At 40.8% G+C, this 21180-nt stretch overlaps 1 protein-coding gene across 1 annotated transcript in view; it reads right to left on the reverse strand.

The window, feature by feature from the left end:
- LOC122797744 overlaps nt 1-21180 on the reverse strand; it is a 1403591-nt gene that overhangs the window by 807011 nt on the left and 575400 nt on the right. The window contains exon 11 of the mRNA XM_044066269.1: nt 14576-14755. Within this exon, the coding sequence (XP_043922204.1) occupies nt 14576-14755 (180 nt within the window). The remainder of the gene's footprint in view (nt 1-14575; nt 14756-21180) is intronic.

Here is a 21180-nt window from a genome sequence, read left to right on the forward strand (position 1 = left end):
GGTCTCTTATCAGGAGGGGCAAAGAACCTCTAATCAAAGTAATCAAATCTTCTGCCATTTTAAGCATATGCTTCTTGGGCACAGATCCTGAAGAACTAGCAGTGACACCAACTGAAGCTAAACCTGGCCTGCCTCTGGGAGAAGCCTTGGCAACAGAAGGAGAAGGCCTAACCACCCTAGGAAGGGAGGGAGTACAGAAACCTGAGAGGCCCCTTCAGCCTGACCTGCCTCCTGAGAGGCCACATCCTGCAATAACAAAGTCTCCCCTGGGACTCCAGAGAAACCTCCGGCGAACCCCGCTCCACACCTCTAAAGAACTGGCGTCCGCAGGACGGCTCTTCTTTTTGTCCTTGCGCTTGCATATAATTGCACCCAAGACTTTGAATCTAGCACAAAAGCGACACCAAACAAAGTCGTGCTCAGGCCCTAAACAAGGAATACACAAAGTATGATAATCTCTATGCGGTATCCGTTTCCCACAAGAAATACAGTTATTCACTTTTTCTGACATCCGGTAAACCACTGAGGCAAGAAAAACTAAAATATTCTAGCACGGGGTACTACAACTGACTTGGTCTGGCCTGAAACAAAACGAAAAGAACGCCAACGGCACTTTGAGCGCTGCAACGTCTGGACCACATGCGGCAAAAAGACAAAAGGACTGAGTCGCGTCATGTGCATTTGTCATTTTGGACGTGATGATGTCAGTCTAATGCGCCTTGACCGCGACGGCCACTTTTATATTGATATTATTATTACCGACCGAGGACAGCGGACTACCCAAGTGTAAGGACTGCAGCAATGTGAGATGAAGAACATCTGCCCCTACTTGAAGAAACAGGGTTCTTTTTTGAAAGGAATATATAGTTTTCTGCATTTGCTGTGAATTACATTTTTTTTTATTTTGTTTCTTCAGTGTTTTAACTGAATCAAAAAATGAGGACATTGTGATATGGGGTCAAAAATAAACCACTATGTACAAGACCAGCCTGCCAATCATTAATTTCTGCATGTAAAATGCAAGAAAACAAGTTCAAAAGAACTGCGGTAGTGTATATTACAAAGGAACATTAATTTTTTAATCAGAATGTCTGCTTTGTCAGTGTTAACACTAAATGTAAGTGGCCTTGAGGTGCAGATAAACAGCAGTGTGTGCGTGTAGAATGCAACGAGCAATGTTACAGTAGATTTCTTTGGATAAAATGAGCATATGAACTTAATAAAAGGGATTTCAGACTGGACACGCAGCAAAGTATTTGAGTCAAAGGAAACAGGGAATAATAATACTGATTGTAAGTGGTATCCAATAGTGATACAAGAGGAAGAAGGGATAATACAGACAGATTTCTGGTACTAAGGTGTTACTAAACATGGCTGGAAGATTACACTGGCATGTAAGTACATTCCACCTAAAATTATTACTATAGAGCTTGCAAGTTTGGGGAGAAATGAGCTTTCAGCGGGAATGGTTATTTATGGAAGGGAACTGGAACCTGATGTGCAATAGGGACTATGCATATAGGGATCTAGAAGTGAAAATAAAAGACGGCAGACTTTTGAAAATACATATGAAAATACTTGGTGCATAATAAGTGAATTCTGTAGCACAAACAATAACTGGACTAGAATGAAGAGAAATGATGCTTTAGATGAGCGTATATATTTAATTGAAGGTTTAAGATGCAACCAGTTGACTATATCAGATTGTGCACCGATTAAAACAATGATAAAGAAGCAGGGTAACAAAGCAAAAATGAGCCACTGGTGCATTCCTACTGTTAACAGGATAACTTAAGAAAAAGGGTAGTACATATGATTTGAGAGTTATTAGGGAATGATACAAAAGGGAAGCAGTCAATGGCACAATCCCAAGAATGTCACTGGGATCCATGCCAACCCAAGCCTTAAAATGGAGATGGTTAGACGGCAGTATAAAATGATAAACCTGGCAAGTAAAGTACAGTTTTGTACCTACCATAAATGTAGATGTTCGAGTGTTCACCCTGCTGCAGTCATCACACTTGGGTTATCCTGTCGTCAGGCGGTCCCGCAGTCGGCCGGATTTCCAAAGTCTTGGTCCGACGTCAGTTGCTGTTGCCTCATCCCTGACGTCAGTGCGCCAGGGGTATATATACTGCAACCGACGCCATTTTCTTCAGTTTTTCTTGCCCCAGATGTCAGGTGCCCCCAAAAAGGTGCTCCAAATTAGTACCAAAAGGTGAGAACACTGTACAAACACAAAAACCCCTTCAGCTGTAAGCAAATACATCAGTAAGGCATAGCAAAAATTTAGCCAGTAGATCAGAGGGGTAGGAGGGAGGGTAACATGGACTGCAGCAGGGTGAACACTCTAACATCTACATTTATGGTAGGTACAAAACTGTACTATGTTCATCGTGTTACCCTGCTGCAGTCATCACACTTGGGTTGAGTCCCAAAGCTAAGGCAGGGTGGAGGCATTATAGAGGGTTAGAGGAGGCAATGAGGCCCTGCAGAACTGCAGTGGCGAAGCCTGCCCTGGACTTAGAATAAAGAGGTAAGTGATAGTGTTTGGTGAAGGTGTGTACAGAACTCCAAGTTGCAGCTTCTAAAATTTCCTTGGTTGGAACCCCCCTGAGAAAGGCTGTAGAGGTAGCTGTTGCCCTGCTAGAGTGGGATCTAATGGTTGGAGGAACTGCTTTCCCATGATGGGTATAGCAGAATCGTATACAATGGCCTATCCATTTAGAAATGGTTTGCTTGGATATGGCCCTCCCTTGAGAAGCTGTAGCATAGGAAACAAAGAGCTGGTCAATTTTTCTGAAAGCCTTAGTTTTATCCAAGTAATATCGAAGCTGCCTGTGAATATCCAAGGAATGCAGGAGTCTCTCACCTTTGTTCTGTGGATTGGGGAAGAAAGTGGGTAGATGGATGGTTTGATTTAAAGCTACACTGGAAACCACCTTAGGCATGAAGGTAGGATTAGTTCGTAGAGAAACTCTCTTGATGAAAAATGAGGAAAGGTTCCACTGCCATAAGTGCCTGTAATTCTGAAACTCTCCTAGCAGAAGTTATTGCCAGGAGCAGGGCAGTCTTCCAAGATAGGAACTGAAGGTCTGCAGAAAAGGCTGGTTCAAAGGGAGGTAGTGTTAGTTTTTCCAAAACAAAATTGAGATCCCATGTTGGTGTAGGAGCTCTTCTAGGTGGTCTAATGTTTTTTGCCCCTCTGAGGAATTGCCTTAATAGTGGGTTTGAAAATAAAGGTGGATTTGTGTCGTAGTGAGCTAAAATAGCTGAAGCATGGATTTTAATTGAGGAGAAGGAAAGTCCTTTATGCAACATCTCAGCTAAATACTGCAGAATGTGAGGCATATGAGGCTGAGTTGTGTCTTGGCCTTTAGCTTGGTTCCAAGCAGAAAACCTTTCCCATTTGTCCAAGTAAGCCTTCCTGGTGCTTGGCCTCCTGGCTTCTAGAATAACATCCAGTACTGCTTTTGAAAGAGGGGCTGTCTGGCTGTTTAGTTGATTTGCCATGCAGCCAGGTTTAAGGTTTTGATCTGGCTGTGTAGAATCTGCTTGTCTTGCTGTGTGAGCAAATGAGGTATTTGAGGCAATATCCATGGTGGGCTGTGAGCCATATTCTTCAATAGCGGGTACCAGTGCTGGCGTGGCCAGTCTGGGGCTATGAGAATCATTCAAGGTTTCTCCTTTTTGACCTTCAAAAGAACCCTTGTGAGAAGAGGTAATGGAGAAAAGGCATATGCTTGTTAGGTTTTTCCAACTGAAGGAGAGAGCGTCCACTTTCTAAGCTTGATGGTGGAATGTCCTTGTGCAAAATTTTGTCAGCTGGTAGTTTTGAGGACTGGCAAACAGGTCTATATTTGGCAGGCCCCATCTTTGAGTTATCATTGCAAATATTTGTGGGTCTAGCTTCCACTCGTGGGGGTCTTTGATGTTTCTGCTTAGGTCATCTGCCAATGTGTTTTTCTGTCCTGGCAGGAGGTGTGCTTGTAACTGGACTTGGTAGGCCAGAGCTGTTTTCCATAAGGTTATTGCTTGCCTGAAAAGAGGGTAGGAATGTGTGCCCCCTTGTTTGTTTATGTACCACATTACTGTGGTGTTGTCCATCTTTATTGCCAGTTGTCCAGGCTTTCTGTACAGCCAGCATCTCTTTTTGGTTTATGTGCAGTTTTCTTTGTTCTGCAGTCCATAGGCCTTGAATGCATTGCCCTGCCATGTGCACCCCCCAAGCATAGTCTGAAGCATCTGTTGTGATAGTTTGCCTGGGTGGGGGCAAGGTGAAAGGCTGACCCTTGTTGAGGTGACAAGCCTGTGCCCACCATAGAAATTCCTGTTGAAGGCAGGGAATGAGTGATATCACTGTGTCCAAGCTGTGGCTGTGTTGAGACCATACGCTTTTTTGGTACCATTGTAATTTCCTCATATGCAGTTTTGCAAATGGTATTATCAGAATGCAAGATGCCATGAAGCCCAAAGCCTGCAGAATTTTTCTTGCAGTTAATTGGGTCTTTGTTGCCACTGTCTTGAAATATTGAGTCAGTTGTAATTGCTTGTCTGGTGTAAGATAAGCCTTCTGGGCCGTTGTGTCCAAGCTGGCACCCAGGAATGTCATTTTTTGTGAGAGTACTAGTTTTGACTTCTTTTCATTTATTGTGTACCCCAGACAAGTTAGTAGATGCTTCACAAAAAACAGATGTTGTAAGAGAATGTCTTTTCTTTCTGCTTGGATGAGGCAGTCGTCCAGGTATGGATACATCTGAATTCCTCTTTGTCTGCAGTATGCAATTACTGGTGCCAGGCATTTTGTGAATACTCTGGGTGCAGTAGATAAGCCAAAGGGCAGTGCAGAGAATTGATAATGGGTTGAACCTGCAATGAAATGGAGATATCTTCTGCAACTTTGTCTGATAGGGACATGCAGGTATGCCTCCTTGAGGTCCAACGTTACCAGCCATGCTTCCTTGCCCAACATGGGAAGTAGCTGCTGTAGTGTTAGCATCTTGAATTTGGGAACTTGTAAGTGTTTAGAATAGAAAGGTCCAGAATTGGTCTCCAAGCATTTTCTTTTCTGGGTACTAGGAAGAGTCTTGAGTAAAATCCTTGACCTTGCTCTTGAGTTGGCACCCTTTGAATGGCTCTCATGGTCATGAGAGCTGTAATTTGTTTTTGAGCCTCTGCCCTTTGATTTTGTGGCAGGTTTGGCATTCCTCTTTTTATTGGCAAGGTGTGAAAGTGGAATCTGTATCCTCGTAAAATTATGTCTAGGACCCATTTCTCCTTTGTGACCATGTGCCAGTTATCTGTAAATAGTGCTAGTTTTCCCCCTAGGGGGACTGACAAAAGAGCTTTGTTTGGCCAGCTGAGGTGCAAGTCATTGAGTTTGCCTTCTGGTGGGTTGAGACCTGTCTTCTCCTCCCTTCTGGGTTGCAGTGCCCCATTGGCGAGATTTATACTGAGCTTGTGGTTGTCCTCTGCCCCTTGGGCACCTGTATTTACCCCTCTGAGGCCTGTCAGTGGCTGGAAAGGACCAATTTTTGTTGGCCAGTTTCTGCTGAAGTGAGGGGGTTGTACCTGAAGGAAATCTTTGATGGTCTGCATTGATTTTGCCTTATCTTCCATTTTCTTTAACACCACTTCTGCTTTAACACCAAAAAGAACATCTTGCTGTAAGGGAGCATCTAGTAATTTTGCTTTAACAAGATCAGGCAGACTTTGTTCCTTTAACCAGGCATGCCTACGTATAACTGATCCAGTGACAGCTGCTCTGCAGGAGGCCTCCAAAGAATCAAACCCACATTGTAAGGTATGTTTGCCCACCTGTTCGGTGGCGTGCAACAAATCCTGTACTTCTTTCAATTCAGGCTGTTGAGGGAGGGTGGTTATCTTTTGTTTTAACTGAGAGATCAGAAATTGCTGATACTTAAGCATATGAAATTGACAGTTTAGAGCTCTCATAGCTAAAGTGGCTGAGGTGTAAACCTTTTTCCCCCATCTATCTAGTGCTCTTGAATCTCTTTCAGAAGGTACTGAATTTTTAGACATGGAAGTCTTAGCCCCCTTGGGACCCTGGGAGATAGTCTCTGGGTCAGCTACTGGGCTTTTGTAAAGAAATTTGTGGGAATCAGGTACTCTGTAGTATCTGTCAGGCTTGACCGGGGCAGGAGGCAGAGAGTCAGGGTTGAAACTGGATTCTAAATAGACATCATCCACAATTGTCCAAAACAGGAGGAATAGCTAGAGGTCTGTGTTGGGGGAGTAAAAGAAACTCTCTGAGCCTTTTCTTGGAATCAGAGTAATCCTGACCTTCCCAGTGAAAATGTTCCCTCAGCGTGTAACGTTTCCCCAAAAGAGTAATCTTCTGGAGGGGAAGCTGAGGGAATAGAGTCCTCCGCATCAGAATCTTCATAAGGAGAGAAGGAATAGTCTTGGTCTTCAGAGGAATCCAAAGAAATAGACAGTTGTTCAGAGGAAGCAGATTCTTCCTCTTGTCTAGGCCTTTTGTCAGGAGGAGGCTGAGAACCCCTGATAAGAGTAATCAAATCTTCAGCCATCTTGAGCATCTGTTTCTTAGGCATAAGGCCTTGAACATGAGACTGAAGTGAAGCCTTTTTCATTTTAGGAGTCTTTGATTTGGAAAACGTTTTGACTGTAAGAGTCGTCGGTCTGAAAACACTTTCAGAAAGCGATGGCATTTCAGAAGAACCGACGTCCTTGGAAGGTAAATTGTCGGAAGGGCCTGAAGTAAAACGCTGCGTTGGCCTAATACATTCTGTCAAAATATCTGTAGCGGTCTCGGGTTCCTGAACTGTGGTAGTCATAGGCTGCGTCGGAGCCTAAGTGATAACCAGAGAACCGGAGACCAGATCAACCGAGGTCTCTGAATCGGGCTTAGGCCTGGGCTGTCGATCCTTATCCCTGCACGTTTTGTGCACGCCGGTAGTCGGTAGCTCCGACGGCATGTTATAATTAAATTTTCTGCCAAAACAGTGTTGTGCAAAGTCAAATCATCTTTTAATAGTACGCTTATTAAATCTAGCACAAAAACGACAAGAAGTGACGTTGTGATCAGGGCCTAGGCAAGGTATGCAATAAGAATGAAAATCCTTATGAGATATTTGCTTCCCACAAGAAATACAATTGTTAACTTTTTCTGACATCGGTCTGAGGCAAGAAAAGATTCCCCAATGGGGTACTTAGCTTTATAGAAGACTTCGGTCTGAAATTCGAATTCGAAAATCTCAGGAGTCGGCTGACCGGCACTTGCGAACTACTTCTGCTTCAGGCACCGCGTGGCAAGAAAGACTGAAGAAAATGGCGTCGGTTGCAGTATATACACCCCTGGTGCACTGACGTCAGGGATGAGGCGACAGCAACTGATGTCGGACCAAGACTTTGGAAATCCGGCCAACTGCAGGACCACCTGACGACAGGATAACCCAAGTGTGATGACTGCAGCAGGGTAACACGATGAACATTGGCAGTACCCAGAACACAATGAAGCAGAAGGTGTTTCAAAAAAACCACTGATATTACCGGTGAGTAGTGAAGCAGATAAATCATTTGGCTACATCAACTGGGACATTATTAGTAAGGTAATGATCAGATTTGCCCTGTGATGGCATAACAGTAATATTAAGAAGGGTATATGAAGGGGTAGAGGCAAAAATTAAGGGAGGAAAGCTTCTCTCTGAAAAGGTATATCTGAAGTGAGGAACCAGGGTAGGGATGTCCTCTTTCTCCTCAGTCATTTGATTTAGATTTAGAGCAATTATCACAGAAAATAAGGGATTCACTAATTCAATGACACAAATGGTGTAAAATCATGAAAAGTTAGCTTTATTTGTAAAATATAATTTGACCTTGATAAATTTAGAAAACATTTCAGTGTTGTACAACACAGAATTTCAAATCTTTTCAAGACAAACATAAATGAAGATAAAACAAAGGCTATAGCAGTAAATAATGTTCACATGAATTGGCTCAGCACTACCCATATTTATGATGGATAAATTAATTACAAAGGATTATATTATCTCAACTAAATATATATAGAAAGAAACCTAACAGAAGATGATACAAAAATTAAGAAACTTGAAGCCCGAGTATGAGTATGGCTAGTAAGATACAAGTAGTGAAAACAAATTTTCACTTGCTTTAGTTTTATAGAATTGTCAAGTGCATTTTTATCAACCAGAGGAGATTTGTTGGTGAGAGTTAAAGAGTAGAAGGAATTTATATGGGAGGGGAAGAAGTCAAGAGCCAAGCAAGGTAATTTAATTCTCACCAGAGAATTTAATGCTACGCAGTTAAGGCTCATATACATAGCTCAATGACAACTTTATAAATCCAACTGGAAAAGGATGATGATGAAATTTTGTTGGAGTGGGGTTGAGGGATACGGAGACTAGATTTTTGATGCAAGTCCTTAAAGAGAAGAGTAACCACCATGCAGAATATTAAGAGACAAACCTGAGGGATATGCAGGGAGACATGCCAGAAATTTTCATGCATGCCACAAATGCAAGCAAGACACTGGTCCTGAGTGGAAATCTTCCTTCTCCAAAGAGGATGCCTAGGTTGCTAAATAGTTGGTGCCATTTCACAGGGATCCAGTGCATGTCAGCAGGGTATGAGAATATGCTCAACAATCTTACATGCTTTGCTAAGGATGGCCTGCACTGCCTCATTCCAGGGCTTTTGCATAGTGGTTAAAACCCCTACTACCCTCAACGTGCCTTTTATGCCCAGTCCAACTAATGGACATCTCAGTATAACATGTCATATCCAAAACAGGATCACATTAAGGTGAGACTGCTCAGTCACAGAAATCTAAAAAACAAACTACCCAACCTTGAGGCTATTCAGCATTTGGGACATATCTGTATAATTACTGACACTTGGATTTGATGTTCGGAAAGCACTCCCCCCTCCATACCTGGGTTTTCTATATTCCATGCCTTCAGGCCTGATGGCAACTGTGGTGGCATCTCCATATTTGTTCTGGACCATATTTGTTAGGGACCATATTCCCTCTAGACAGATTCCCCAGAGACTCGCAAATGGAACTCACTGCACTCCAAATCACACTTAAACACAGCCAACTATCAGTTTACAGCCTGTTACAGCACAACCACTAGTATATACCTTGAAAGTCATGCAAAGTTCCTAAATGTATTTGATAAACACTCTAAAAAACAAGAGTTCCATTACTTTCGAACACCAATTGCCCCTCAAACTGAACTATTTATACCTCCAATGTAGGATATACCCAAAAGTTCTTTTAATAAACTGCTTGGACCAGATTCCTAACAAACCCACTCAGAGGACATATTCTTCACTTTACTGTCATAAATACAGCTTCAGGTACTGTTCCTATGGTATCACATTCCCTGGTTAACTCGTATCATAAACCAGTTGCAGTCGTCTTCCAAATTTGTAAACCCACTAAAACCAGAATCTCAGAATTCAAGTATTTCAAATGTACTAGTATCACTAAATTCTATGATGAAGTTTCAAAATTCACTTACAGCAGCATCACCCCCATTCATTGCTACAGCAGGGAGTTTCACAAAGTAATTCCATGCCTACTTAATTACAGAAGTGGCAAGTCCCAACCAGATCCAATTATGGGAACTTTAAAAACAAACTACATTGATGGTAAAATAAAACCTACAATAAAAAAAAATCAAAGTAAACAGATGATCAAAACACTCATATCAAGGATAACATCAGAACAGTAACCAAAAAATTGGAAATTTTTAGTTTTACTAATGCAGCCTATGAATTTAGGTGAGCAACTGAAGCAAAGGACAATTACAAATCCTTGTTTAGCAAGGTTAGGAAAGTAAGCACCCACCAACAGTGCTCTGAACATATTCAGAATGGCACCATCTACTCTGATCCAGCAGGCATTCCCAGTATGCTGACAAACAAATTTAGTGTGGATTTAGCCCAGCTCTAACCATCCAAAGCCCAATTATCCCCGAACTGCTCAAACCTCAGTCATTAAATAACAAGTACTGAAGGTGCTACAAGACTACAAATATTTCCTCAGTGGGACATGACAATATCTGACTGTTTAATAAACAGTGCTAAATAATCCATGGCATAGCAACTACTTAATCTGAGTTTAGCCACTGGCTTTGTCCCTTGGACCCAACATTAACCCTGGAATTATAGGTCCATCATCCTGGAAAGTCTTACCTGCACAGCAATGGAATATATGATTATAACTAACCTGATAAACTACAATATTAAAATCATCATCAGGCTAAATTCACAGCAGTTTGGCTTTGTCAAGGGTAGATCTTGCCTATTTAATTTGGTTAACTATTTTGAAAGAGCAACACAGGCTGTTTGAAAGCAGTCATGCTGTCCAAATGACATATCTTGACCTGGCCATGTCAAATAAATGGTTGCAACAATAAGATGCCTTGTACTTATTCCTAAAGTCATAAAATAGCAGAAAGCATTTCAAGAACTAAGCCATCATGGGAAAGGAGAAAAGATTTTCAAGTAGGGATAGCTGCAAGAAGGATGCACAGAAAATGGACAAGAGGAAGTGGGAGTTAACTATATGAAGTTAGCAAAGGAAGAAGTGTACTGGGAGTGAATAACAAACACAAAAGGGAAAGGTAGCTGACTGGGATGGGACAAAGCATGAGTTTGGACTGTATGTTGGAGACTGCCTTCCCCATCAAGGATTGTTAAGAGTACAGGAAAATAGGTTAAGATTTTAGTTGCTTCTGGAACAGATAATATTCTGTTAAGAGAGAAAAAGATAATTATTAGGGGGTATAAAATATAGAATGACGATTAAAGTTAATCAGGGAAACATGAAAGGAAAATATTAGCTGTCACTTGGGTTTCAAAACCCAAGACCCCTAAATATTCCATGTAGGTGTAATTTCCCCTGAATTAAATATAAAATACTGTATAATGACAAAAATCCATCAAAGAAGGTTAGGAGAGACTGGGAAGACAAAAAAAGGCAATTTGCAAAAGAAAAAAAGGAAATACATTTGTAGGGATGTCAAGCATGGAATGAAGTCCAGAAGGATTAGGATTTGTGCATAAAGTATTTGCATATGCATTTTAATCCATCAAGTAGACTTCAGAGAACTTTTTCTTCTAAAAGCAAATACTGGAGATGTGACACAGGAGAGATTTAATTTGGAGCATGTTTTGGGGGATGTAACAAATCAGCAAATGCTAAAAACGGTAGTAACTAAGGAAACAATGCTTCTGAGCTGGAATATAGGATCTCAATTACTTAAGTATTTGCAAGGCCTTATGGTGTTTAAAAGTATTGGTTTCCAAAAAAGCTATTACAAGACAATGGAAAACAAAAATCTATATCAAGCACAACAGATGTTTTCAGTACTGTAAAGGAGATAGAAACTGCAGGTGGGAGCTTCAGAAAAGGAAAAGAGCAAATCAACAGAAAAAAACAGAATCTGAGGGAGCAATACATGGATACTGTTCAGGAAGACGAGTGAGGGTTTACAGAGGTCAGGGATTGTGCAATTTATACAATGACAGAGTAAACAGAGTGAACATAGGCATGCCAAAGGAGACTTAAACAGTGTTTTTCTTTTCTATTACTGTAAATCAACTCATCTTGTACTAAAATGTGATAATAAAGATGTTTAAAAAAAGATTTGGACTCGGATGAGAAACAGCTGAGGACTAAAGTAAAATACGTCAGAAAAGAACACAGTTTTGGTCACCAGTTCACTTTTTCTATTAGGTGGTAAAGTACTGTGTTTTTTGTAATTTTGCTGGGCCAAGAAAATCACAAAGAAATCCACTCTAGGATGTTTTGAGAGGATCTCATTCAACCAAACAAAGCTTGAAGACAGCATATGCCTTCTAGGGAGAAGAAAGTATATCTGCATACTGTCAAGGCTGCAATGAAAGCACACTTGCACACATTATAAAAATGAGAAGATTGAAGACTGCTGCTCTTTCATTCACAGATAAATATTCAGACATTTCTGGGAAGGCACAAAGGGGTCACATAAGTCAGTTCATAATGCACTTCAGTCTGGAGGTTTATCTACGGAAGTGTCATTCAAGAGTGAGATACATGGAAGAGTGGTTGCAATAACCTCAACCATGTCAGAGTTAACAGTCATGGGGTCTTCCTAGTCACCTTCACAGAGCACAAACTAAGGAACAACCTCTCTTAGCACCAGTTGCAACAGAGGAATGTCTACTCTCATTTACTGTATGTGACATCAAGCATTTAATGGGAAAGTGTCAGAGGCTGGGTGAAAGGACTTTGAGGGATGTGCCTACACAAATCAATCCAGGGAAAACAGATGTCTGCTTGGGGACTGGCACTGGCAGCATTCCAGGTTGCCTAAAAAAGTACTCCTGCAAATAAAGGTCTCCTCAGGCAAACAGACACATGACCCTGAGGGTCCATCCCAAGAGTCCTAGGCTGGACAACTCTGTAGTCATGCCGGAAAAGGATGAGGTCTAGGTAACAAATTTATTCATGAGTGCTACGTCTAAATTCTAGGCAGGGGGACTAAAGGAGCTGGCTTGTTACGAGAGAGATCTGACTGATCAGTCAAGAATGAGCAGTGCTTAAACCACAGGGAATGCATCCACCACAGGATGTCAGGGGTGTACCTTAAAAGGACCCATTATGCACTGGGAGAAAGAAAAGAGGTATCCATCTTACTCATAGTTTTAGAGGGATCAATGAAACCTCCCAGGTGTGACTCTACATACAAGAGAATGCAACATACCTGCCCCCTGAAGCCTTCATCTTCACAAGATGTCTCAGCAGTGACACGGAGTGATGTAAGGGAAGTTCCCACAGATCCCCACTCCAGGCATACGCAACCATCACTACCCAATAAGGCAGCTTTTTTTCCTGCATCTTGAGGTGGCATTGCTTCAAGTCACATTCCTCCTCAAAGATGAAACACTGCCAGTACACATCTTGGCTCAGGCCCTGGTGGCCAGGGTAACATTCTCATGGTTTACTCTTTTTAGGCATCGAACCTCACATTTCCACAACTAACATCAGGCTTGAGACCCAAACTGGATAATCATGAGGGGAAAAAAAGGGGCAGATACAAAAGCAAAGTAAGCTGTCCTCGCCTGAAAAGCATCAACAAGATGACCGTGCCCTCCAGTTGCAGTTGGTATAAAATAGCCAAATTGAAGGTTGCTGAGGTGACTATCCCATATACCTACTGATGCAGACATCTTATACTGCATAATTCATCAATAACTTCATCATGCTAGACCAAAAAATATCTTATACATACACACACACACATGCACAGTCCCAATTTTGGCCAAGTTGGCAAATGTGCAGGTGTATAAAAAAACATTAAAGCTAAAGTTTACCATAATTTAAAAGAAAAGCAGTAATAAGGGCAAAATGGCCAGATAGCTTCAAGGTGAAACTGTACATCAGATATATATATATATATATATATATATATATATGTGTGTGTGTGTGTGTGTGTGTGTGTGTACACACACATAGATATATATATATATATATATATATATATATATATATATAAAACACAAACCGCAAGTAAATCTTGCAGTTGTTGTTGTTTCTTTTGGCTTTTCCTGGTTAGGGGTTGCCACTGCGGAACTCCGGTCTGCTAATGATTGGCAGTAGATTTTTACGTGCCGAGTTGCCAGCTCTGACGCACAACCTTCAACGAAGGTACACCCATTCACGCATGTCTCCACACAGAAGACGCTTTAGCTGAGAATCGAACAGGACAACATCTTACTATGAGGCGACAACGCTACCGCAGCACCACCACCGCAGTACAAGTAAATCTTGCAGTAGACAACACAAATATGAAAACAAAATATTAAAAACTAAAATGTAGCCGAAATATATCTCTAGGCCTATCCGTATATATGTAAAGCTAATTTATAGTCAGTTACTAATACCAAAAACCATGCTCACTGTTTCCAGAACAGCATCCGAACTAAAATATTTACGAAAAAGGTTTCTTTCACTTCAGTGCTATCTGGTCACATGATTCATTGAGCAAGCAAACCGAGCTGCACAACTATCCTGAAAAGATTTGTAGGAAAATCTAAAAACACTGCATACATAAGCTCATTTGTAGGTAGGGTAAAATTAATGGTAAGATTAGCTTTCAGAAACTGATTAACAGTTCCAAAATATTACATTTAAATAAATTTGTAGCAATCTCTTCCGCTCAGTTTAAAAATAACTATCAAAAAAGGAATGTATGATGCTGTAATATTAAGTCACAAAACATGAGTAGCAGCATCAGTCTTCTTAAAAACTGTCAATAGGTAAGGCATTAACAAATGAAGAGATGCAGACTCTAATGGAAGATAGAGTGAAGGTAATCAGACTGAAGTGTGCAAAATTAAACAGAATTCTAACTCACTCAGCACCAGTGCTGCAATATGGCAAAGAGTATGCAGTCAAAGCTCATGTCCGTAAAAAAAATTAAATGCAAACGGAGTGAAATGAATTATGCAACAAACATGTTGTTACCTAAAAAATACTGCAAACAAACTTCTACAAAAAATTAAAGTTGGATTTTCTTACTGTGAATTTTATCCCAGGTTGCAAGGGATGAAGCCTAGATGGTTTAATTTCAAGTTTAGCTAGCATGCAGGCCACTCGTGTTGGAGCAAACAACAAATAAATGCTTGCATCTTCTTTAGGACGAATGGCAAGTTCTAGACTGCTAGTCAATCTCTCCTCAGAGCCAAAAGTACTCTGCAACTGAAAGAACAAACAAATTGCATTATTAATTTAAGGCATTTTTAAAACCAATCAAAAATGCATTACTAATTTAAGATTTACTTCTAAAATAAACTTACAAATCCTGCATCTAGGTGGTCGACTTCAAATCACAATGTGCTGACTAGGCACTAATGACCACTTTTCAATATCTAACAATTTATTTTATCTAATTTTTATTTTTATAAGATGCTTTATTGAATGTTTTCATGTACAAGAAATTCCAACAAACAACATAAGAGTTGCCACAACTATTAAATATAAACGATACAAAATAAACATAAAAAAACAAATCTATCTACACATAGAAAGTAGTAATTAAGTACGTCTGATGAAAGAATTGCATAAACTCTGGTAACTAATAATCATCATCATAATAATAGAGATATAGAAAGAGAAATAAGTGAATCAAAGGAGCCAGTTAAGTTAATTATATGTTTGCCATTGGTTGTATTTTCCTCCACCATACTAGTTCAGAATCACTTTGGTTAGAGTTATACATCAAGGATTTACAGGCTTTAACAATTCATTGCCAGATTTTTTTAATGACTCACTTAGAATCCAAACAATTTTAATAATGTAGAATTTTAACAAGCATTTTCAGAGTCATTGTACTGAGCTACAAGAGGAGGATATGCAGTATAGTGAATTCCCATAAAATGGTCTCTATGAAGTAACCTCAGGAAACCAATCTTTTAAGAGCTGATCATAAATAAGAAGGAAATCTACAACTCAGAAAATATGAAACAGATCAGCATTATTCTCCCTACATGTAATACATATATAGTTATGCCCTGTGAAATAAATAAGTGTTAAATATGCATTGTTTGTTATCATAAGATCATTAAGTATGCAATATAATTTCTTCAATTGAATACATTTTGAATTAAACTGTAGTATCATCTTAATATTGTTTATTTTCTAAGAAGCAGTATTTAAAATTCTAAAAAGAAATAGAACAGGAATTTTGAAATTTAAAATGAATGCATATCAATTACATGTAGTTTTCTCTGGAATTGGGGCATTTCACAAGTTGCAGAGGGGTTGCAGTTAGCTGATTTTATACTACTAGCCCAAATCTTTACCCTTGCAGGAGCCCACAAAAATTATTTAGAATTACAACAAATTGTTTTTAACAATCTGAATTTACAACTAGAGAAATCGGGTAAGCCACACTGCCACGTGTCTTTGGAGCAATTAAGTTTATTATTTCATTCTGATTTAACACAACTGCAATGACTTAATACTCTTCTTTGTTTACAAAGTACAGCTATGTAAATAACTCTACTTAGAAGTAGCTGGTCAAATAACAGAGCCACCACTGAAGAATTTAAAATTTTAAGAACTAACCCGAAGCAGGTGTCAATCCCCTTGGGTGATCATTTTTCAGCAGATGAACACCCTTGGTGCACTTGGCTGCAGTCTCGTGCTTTGGCTGCTCAAAAAAGTCTGGCTATAAAAAGTATGCCATGTACCCTAATCATGTGGCCATAAAGTGGCAAGATGAATGCTGGCACCAAAGGCTGCATAAGCACTGAAAGCCTAAACAGCACAACGATTAGTAGTATAATTCCACCAAACAACAATGCCCCACAGTTATCTAAACCACCACACCAACCTAGTGCCATAATAAAACACAGAATACAGTAAACTGTATACCTGATAGAGCGTTAACTTTATAAGAAATTACTTAGCCCACCATACTCAATATACATGCGGTAATGGGATGGGGAAGAAAGACGCCCATCCTATTAAAAAGGGGATCCTCTTGTTTAAACATTATGCTTTGGTTAACATACTCACAATGTTCATCAAAGATCACAGCTGTAAGAATTCACAAACAAATAAGAGAGCACCAAACTGTGTAAACTAAACCAAGAAAAACACCATCAATAGCATGCTCTTCAAGGCTGCCAAAGCAAATCTTACTCTACTGAAAGACTACACATTCAGGTTATAACATTCAAATATTCTGGAAATGGATGGCCAAGCAACAGATATGATGCTTTGGCAAATACAAAGAAGGGTGCATTAGTAGCTACTCTTAAGGTTATACAAGCCCCGATCATTCCATTCAAAATTCTGTGGAAATCTCAGAACAAAAGATAACATAACTAGATACCTACTTAGAAAATGTCTGGTGCGTTTCTCCCTGGGCCTCCGCTGAAAATGGGCTTTGTCCCAGTCGGACTTTCCCAGTAAACTAATGTTAAAATAAATACATAAAATAAAAATAAAAGATGTATTCAGCACCCAGTCAACCATGTTCAACTTTTACTCATTTATTTTACTTTAATATCTGTTAACCTGGCAGGGAAGAGAGTTTAAAAACTTTTTTTCAGTCACAACTCATATAAGAGGCACAAAAATTGCAAAATTATAATGCACTGTCTATATGCTGTTTGTTGACCGCCCCACTGCAGCTGTGAAAGATTTTTCTGTGCAAGGCCCAACTCACTCCATACACCAACGGCTAAATGCATGCGCATTTATGACCAAATTGCAAACACATACACAGATACACAAATGCAGGGAAAGCCTTCTACTTAGGCATTGTCAGAATCCTGGAAATATGAAAGGAAAATTTTAGCTCCTACTTGGGATTTGAAACTAAGACCTTCAGGCATTCCATGCTCATGTCACTTAAGATTAGCTCTCATTTGGGATCTGAACCAAAGACCTCCAGCATTCTGTGCTGGTTATTACTACTACTGCTATTAGAATGAAAGACTAAACTTGTATACTTACCATAACATTAGATCTGTGTTGCCGTATTCCGTCCATTCCTCTACAGATATACCTCGGATCCAGCTTTGGACACGTCAAAGCTTTGGATCTAGTGATCAGGCTTTTCCCGTCTGTAAACCCCATGTACAGAACAAGCTACCACAGATCAAGTTTGCCCGCCTAATACCATTTGAAGAAAAATAAGATGGAAACTAAAAATGCGATATGGAGAGACAGCTTAATCATTCAGCAGACGAGATATAGTCAGTCTAATCCACCTCAGGATGGCAATTTGATAAGGAAAAAAGAAGCTATGTACTCACCATAATGTTCCATCTGTACTGCAGATTTTTCATCTCTCCTCACATGTGGGCTCGGATCATAGTCCTTGAATGCAACTCAGCTGTTAGCAAGCTTGGGGCAACCAAAAAGCTCTTGGACACCTCCACTTTACCCACAGTGCATCTCTCCCAAATTCCTCAGATCTTGTTTGTTGTGATAATATTAGTAGAAAGGAAAGGTTAATATTTAAAACCAAATAGAACCTTAAGTGAGGCAACTTCTGGAGTCCAATGGAACTCAATCTAACCCTAGAAACCTTCTTCCCATTCAACCAGGAATCCAAGAATGGGGGTTGGAGGGTGGGATTGTGAGGAGAGATGAAAAGTCGACAATACAGAGTTGAGTACATAACTTCTTTATCTGATTTTGTCAATTTTTCTTCTCCTCACATGTGGGACAGAGTCCCCAGCTACCTTTACCCAGGGTGGACTCATGGGAGAATGTTCCTCAGAACCATCGCGCCAAAAGAAGCTCTTCTTCAGCCCACTGAGTGGCGCAGAGCTACAGTTATCCCAATCCACAAGGGGGGGATCCACCTTGGATTCCGGAAACTACCGTCCCATCAGTCTGACAAGCCTTATCTGCAAGGCCATGGAGCGTATTATCATGGAACTTATAAACAAAGACATTGGCAACCTTCAAACACTGGACCCCACCCAGTTTGGGTTTGTGAAGGGCCGATCTTGTCTCCTGAACCTGATTGACTTCTTTGAATCAGTCTCCAGAGCCATGGACAAGGGTAAGGTGGTCCACACAGCCTATCTAGACCTTGTCAAGGCCTTTGACACCATCCCCCACTCTGGAATCATAGATAAACTTACTAAGTTGGGCATTAATCCCTATGTCACCCAATGGGTTGCTAAATGGCTTACTGATAGAACCCACACTGCAAAAGTAGCCGACTCCAAATCCAGCTCCAGACAAGTGACAAGTGGAGTACCTCAGGGTTCAGTCCTGGGGCCGCTCTTGTTTGGCATCTACTTCTCTGAAGTACAGGTCAACACTAAGGGACTCTGGCTAACAAAGTTTGCAGATGACTACAAACTGGGAGCCATTATTGAATCCGCAAATGATGTGGATACTCTACAAAAGGGCCTTACAGAAACAGATGCTTGGTGTCAGAGCCATGGGCTCAAGCTCAATGCCAAGAAATGTATTGTTATCCCCTTTGGGAAAAAACATGTATCCATGAATTACCATATAGGTGGCAGTACACTAAACACAGAAAGTGTGATGAGACTTAGGGACACAGGTGGACAGTTGTCTCACCTTCGATAACCACATCGCCACAACAGTCAGGAAATCCTTCTATGTGGCACACCTCATCACGAAGGGCTTTTCATCCAGAAAAAAGGAGGTCATTGTCCCACTGTACTCATCCCTCATTAGACCCATTATAGAATACAACGCCCCATTTGGTATGTACCTCTCAAGACATCTGCAACAACTGGAAAGGCCTCAGAAATACCTCACTAAAAGAATCACAGGCCTAAAGCAGATGCCCTACGCTGACTGCCTTAAAAACTCCAGCTATACTCTGTCGCATATCGTCTACTCAGAGGCGATCTCTGCTTAACATACAAGGCCATGTCAAACCCAGAGCTGTTGGACATGCTACATTTAAAGAAATCCCAATCCCTCAGAGCTACACGCTCCAGGGATCTAAACCTTGTCATCACAATAAACAAAACATGCTGGAGGGATAGGTTCCTGACCCAGAGACTCCCCAGACTCTGGAATAGATTGCCCATACATGTAAAGCAGAGTGCCTCTTTGGACCTCTTCAAGAGGAACCTTGATTGGATGGGAGAAAGGAAATTCACCCCAGGAATCACGTCAGTCGCCCTGCTAGACAGGGGTCCAGGAAAGTAAATAATGTGGGAAGAAATAGCCAGGGAATTGTTATGGCTAGGCTTGTATAGGCCCTAGGGCTGATAGCCTAGTACCAACCTATGAACCTATGAGACCAAATCTAATTTGTAATGAGTGATAAAGGTATGATGGTCTGCCCAAGTGGCCACTGTGCAAGTATCATCCAAGGATGCACTGGTCTGGAAGATGACAGATGTGCCCATTGCTCTAGTACAATGAGCCTGAATGGAGTTGTCAGGCTTCACTCCCTTTGATGAATAGAGATACAACCAGAAAGCTACTTGGATAATGTAAGTTTGGTAACTGGTAGGCCTTTTACTAGGCCCTGCAAATGCGATAAAGGACTGTTGCGTTTTCCGAAACACTAGTTCTATGCAAATAGAAACATGACTGTATCAACATCCAACAAATGTAGTATATATTCTCCCTTATTACTAAAACTAGGGAAGAAAACATGCAAATGTATACTCTAAGAATTATTTGAGAAAACTTTTGCCAAAAAGGAGGGGTTGGTACACAATGAGAGACTGCCCTTATGGAAAAATCAAATACAGAGGTTCAGAAGACTGTGCTTGAAGTTCTGAAATTTGTTTCACAAATGTGATAGCCACCAAAAAGAGAGACTTCCAGGAAAGATACTTAACATCACAAGTTGCTGCAGGTTCGAAAGGAGGCTGAGTAATCAGACGCAGAACCAGATTTAAATCCCAAGGGGAAGAAGGATCCTTGCAAGGAGATTTTAACAACATGGCCCCTTTTAAGAAGGCTTTGCAAAGTTTGTGGGAATTCAAGGTTAAGTTATCAAACCCAACATGGAAATCTGAAATGGCTGCTAACTGCACATTAATAGTAGATGCCACTGCCCCATTACTGAAAAGGTGGGCTAGGAATTCCAAAATGAAATAGAGGCTGTGATGGGATCCATATTGTGTTGCTGTGCCCAGAACAAGACTTTCTTCCATTTACTCCCATATAGTTTATGAGTAGACGGCTTATGGGAGGACATCAAACTATGATGGTCCAGGGAGGAGACCATGGGTTGTCTATCGATCCATGGAACTGGAGGAACCAAGCTGTCAGCTTGAGACTGCGAAGATTGGGATGAGTCATTCCTGTTGGATGTGACAAGTCAGGAAAGGGATCCTTCTGTAGATGAGGCCACAGGAAAAGAAACCAGATTTTTGAGGCAAATATGTGGCAATAAGGATTACTGTCCTCTTCAATCTTTTGAATTTCTGAAGAAACTTGGGGATCAACGGAATAGGGGGAAAGGCATACAGAAGTCCGAGGAGCCAATCATCTATCAGAGCATCCCTCAGAGTTTGACCCTGTGGGAAATCAAGGCGAAGTAGTTGCTGCACTTGTCATTTAGGGCAGAGGTGAAAAGACTGCAGCAAGGCTGGCCCCATGTGCGGAAAATATTCTCCACTACATTTTGGTTGAGGGACCTCTCGTCTGGCATATGA

This window comes from Protopterus annectens, chromosome 3.part1 (genome assembly GCF_019279795.1).
Source record: "Protopterus annectens isolate FY-2018-M chromosome 3.part1, PAN1.0, whole genome shotgun sequence".
Lineage (NCBI taxonomy): Eukaryota > Metazoa > Chordata > Ceratodontiformes > Protopteridae > Protopterus > Protopterus annectens.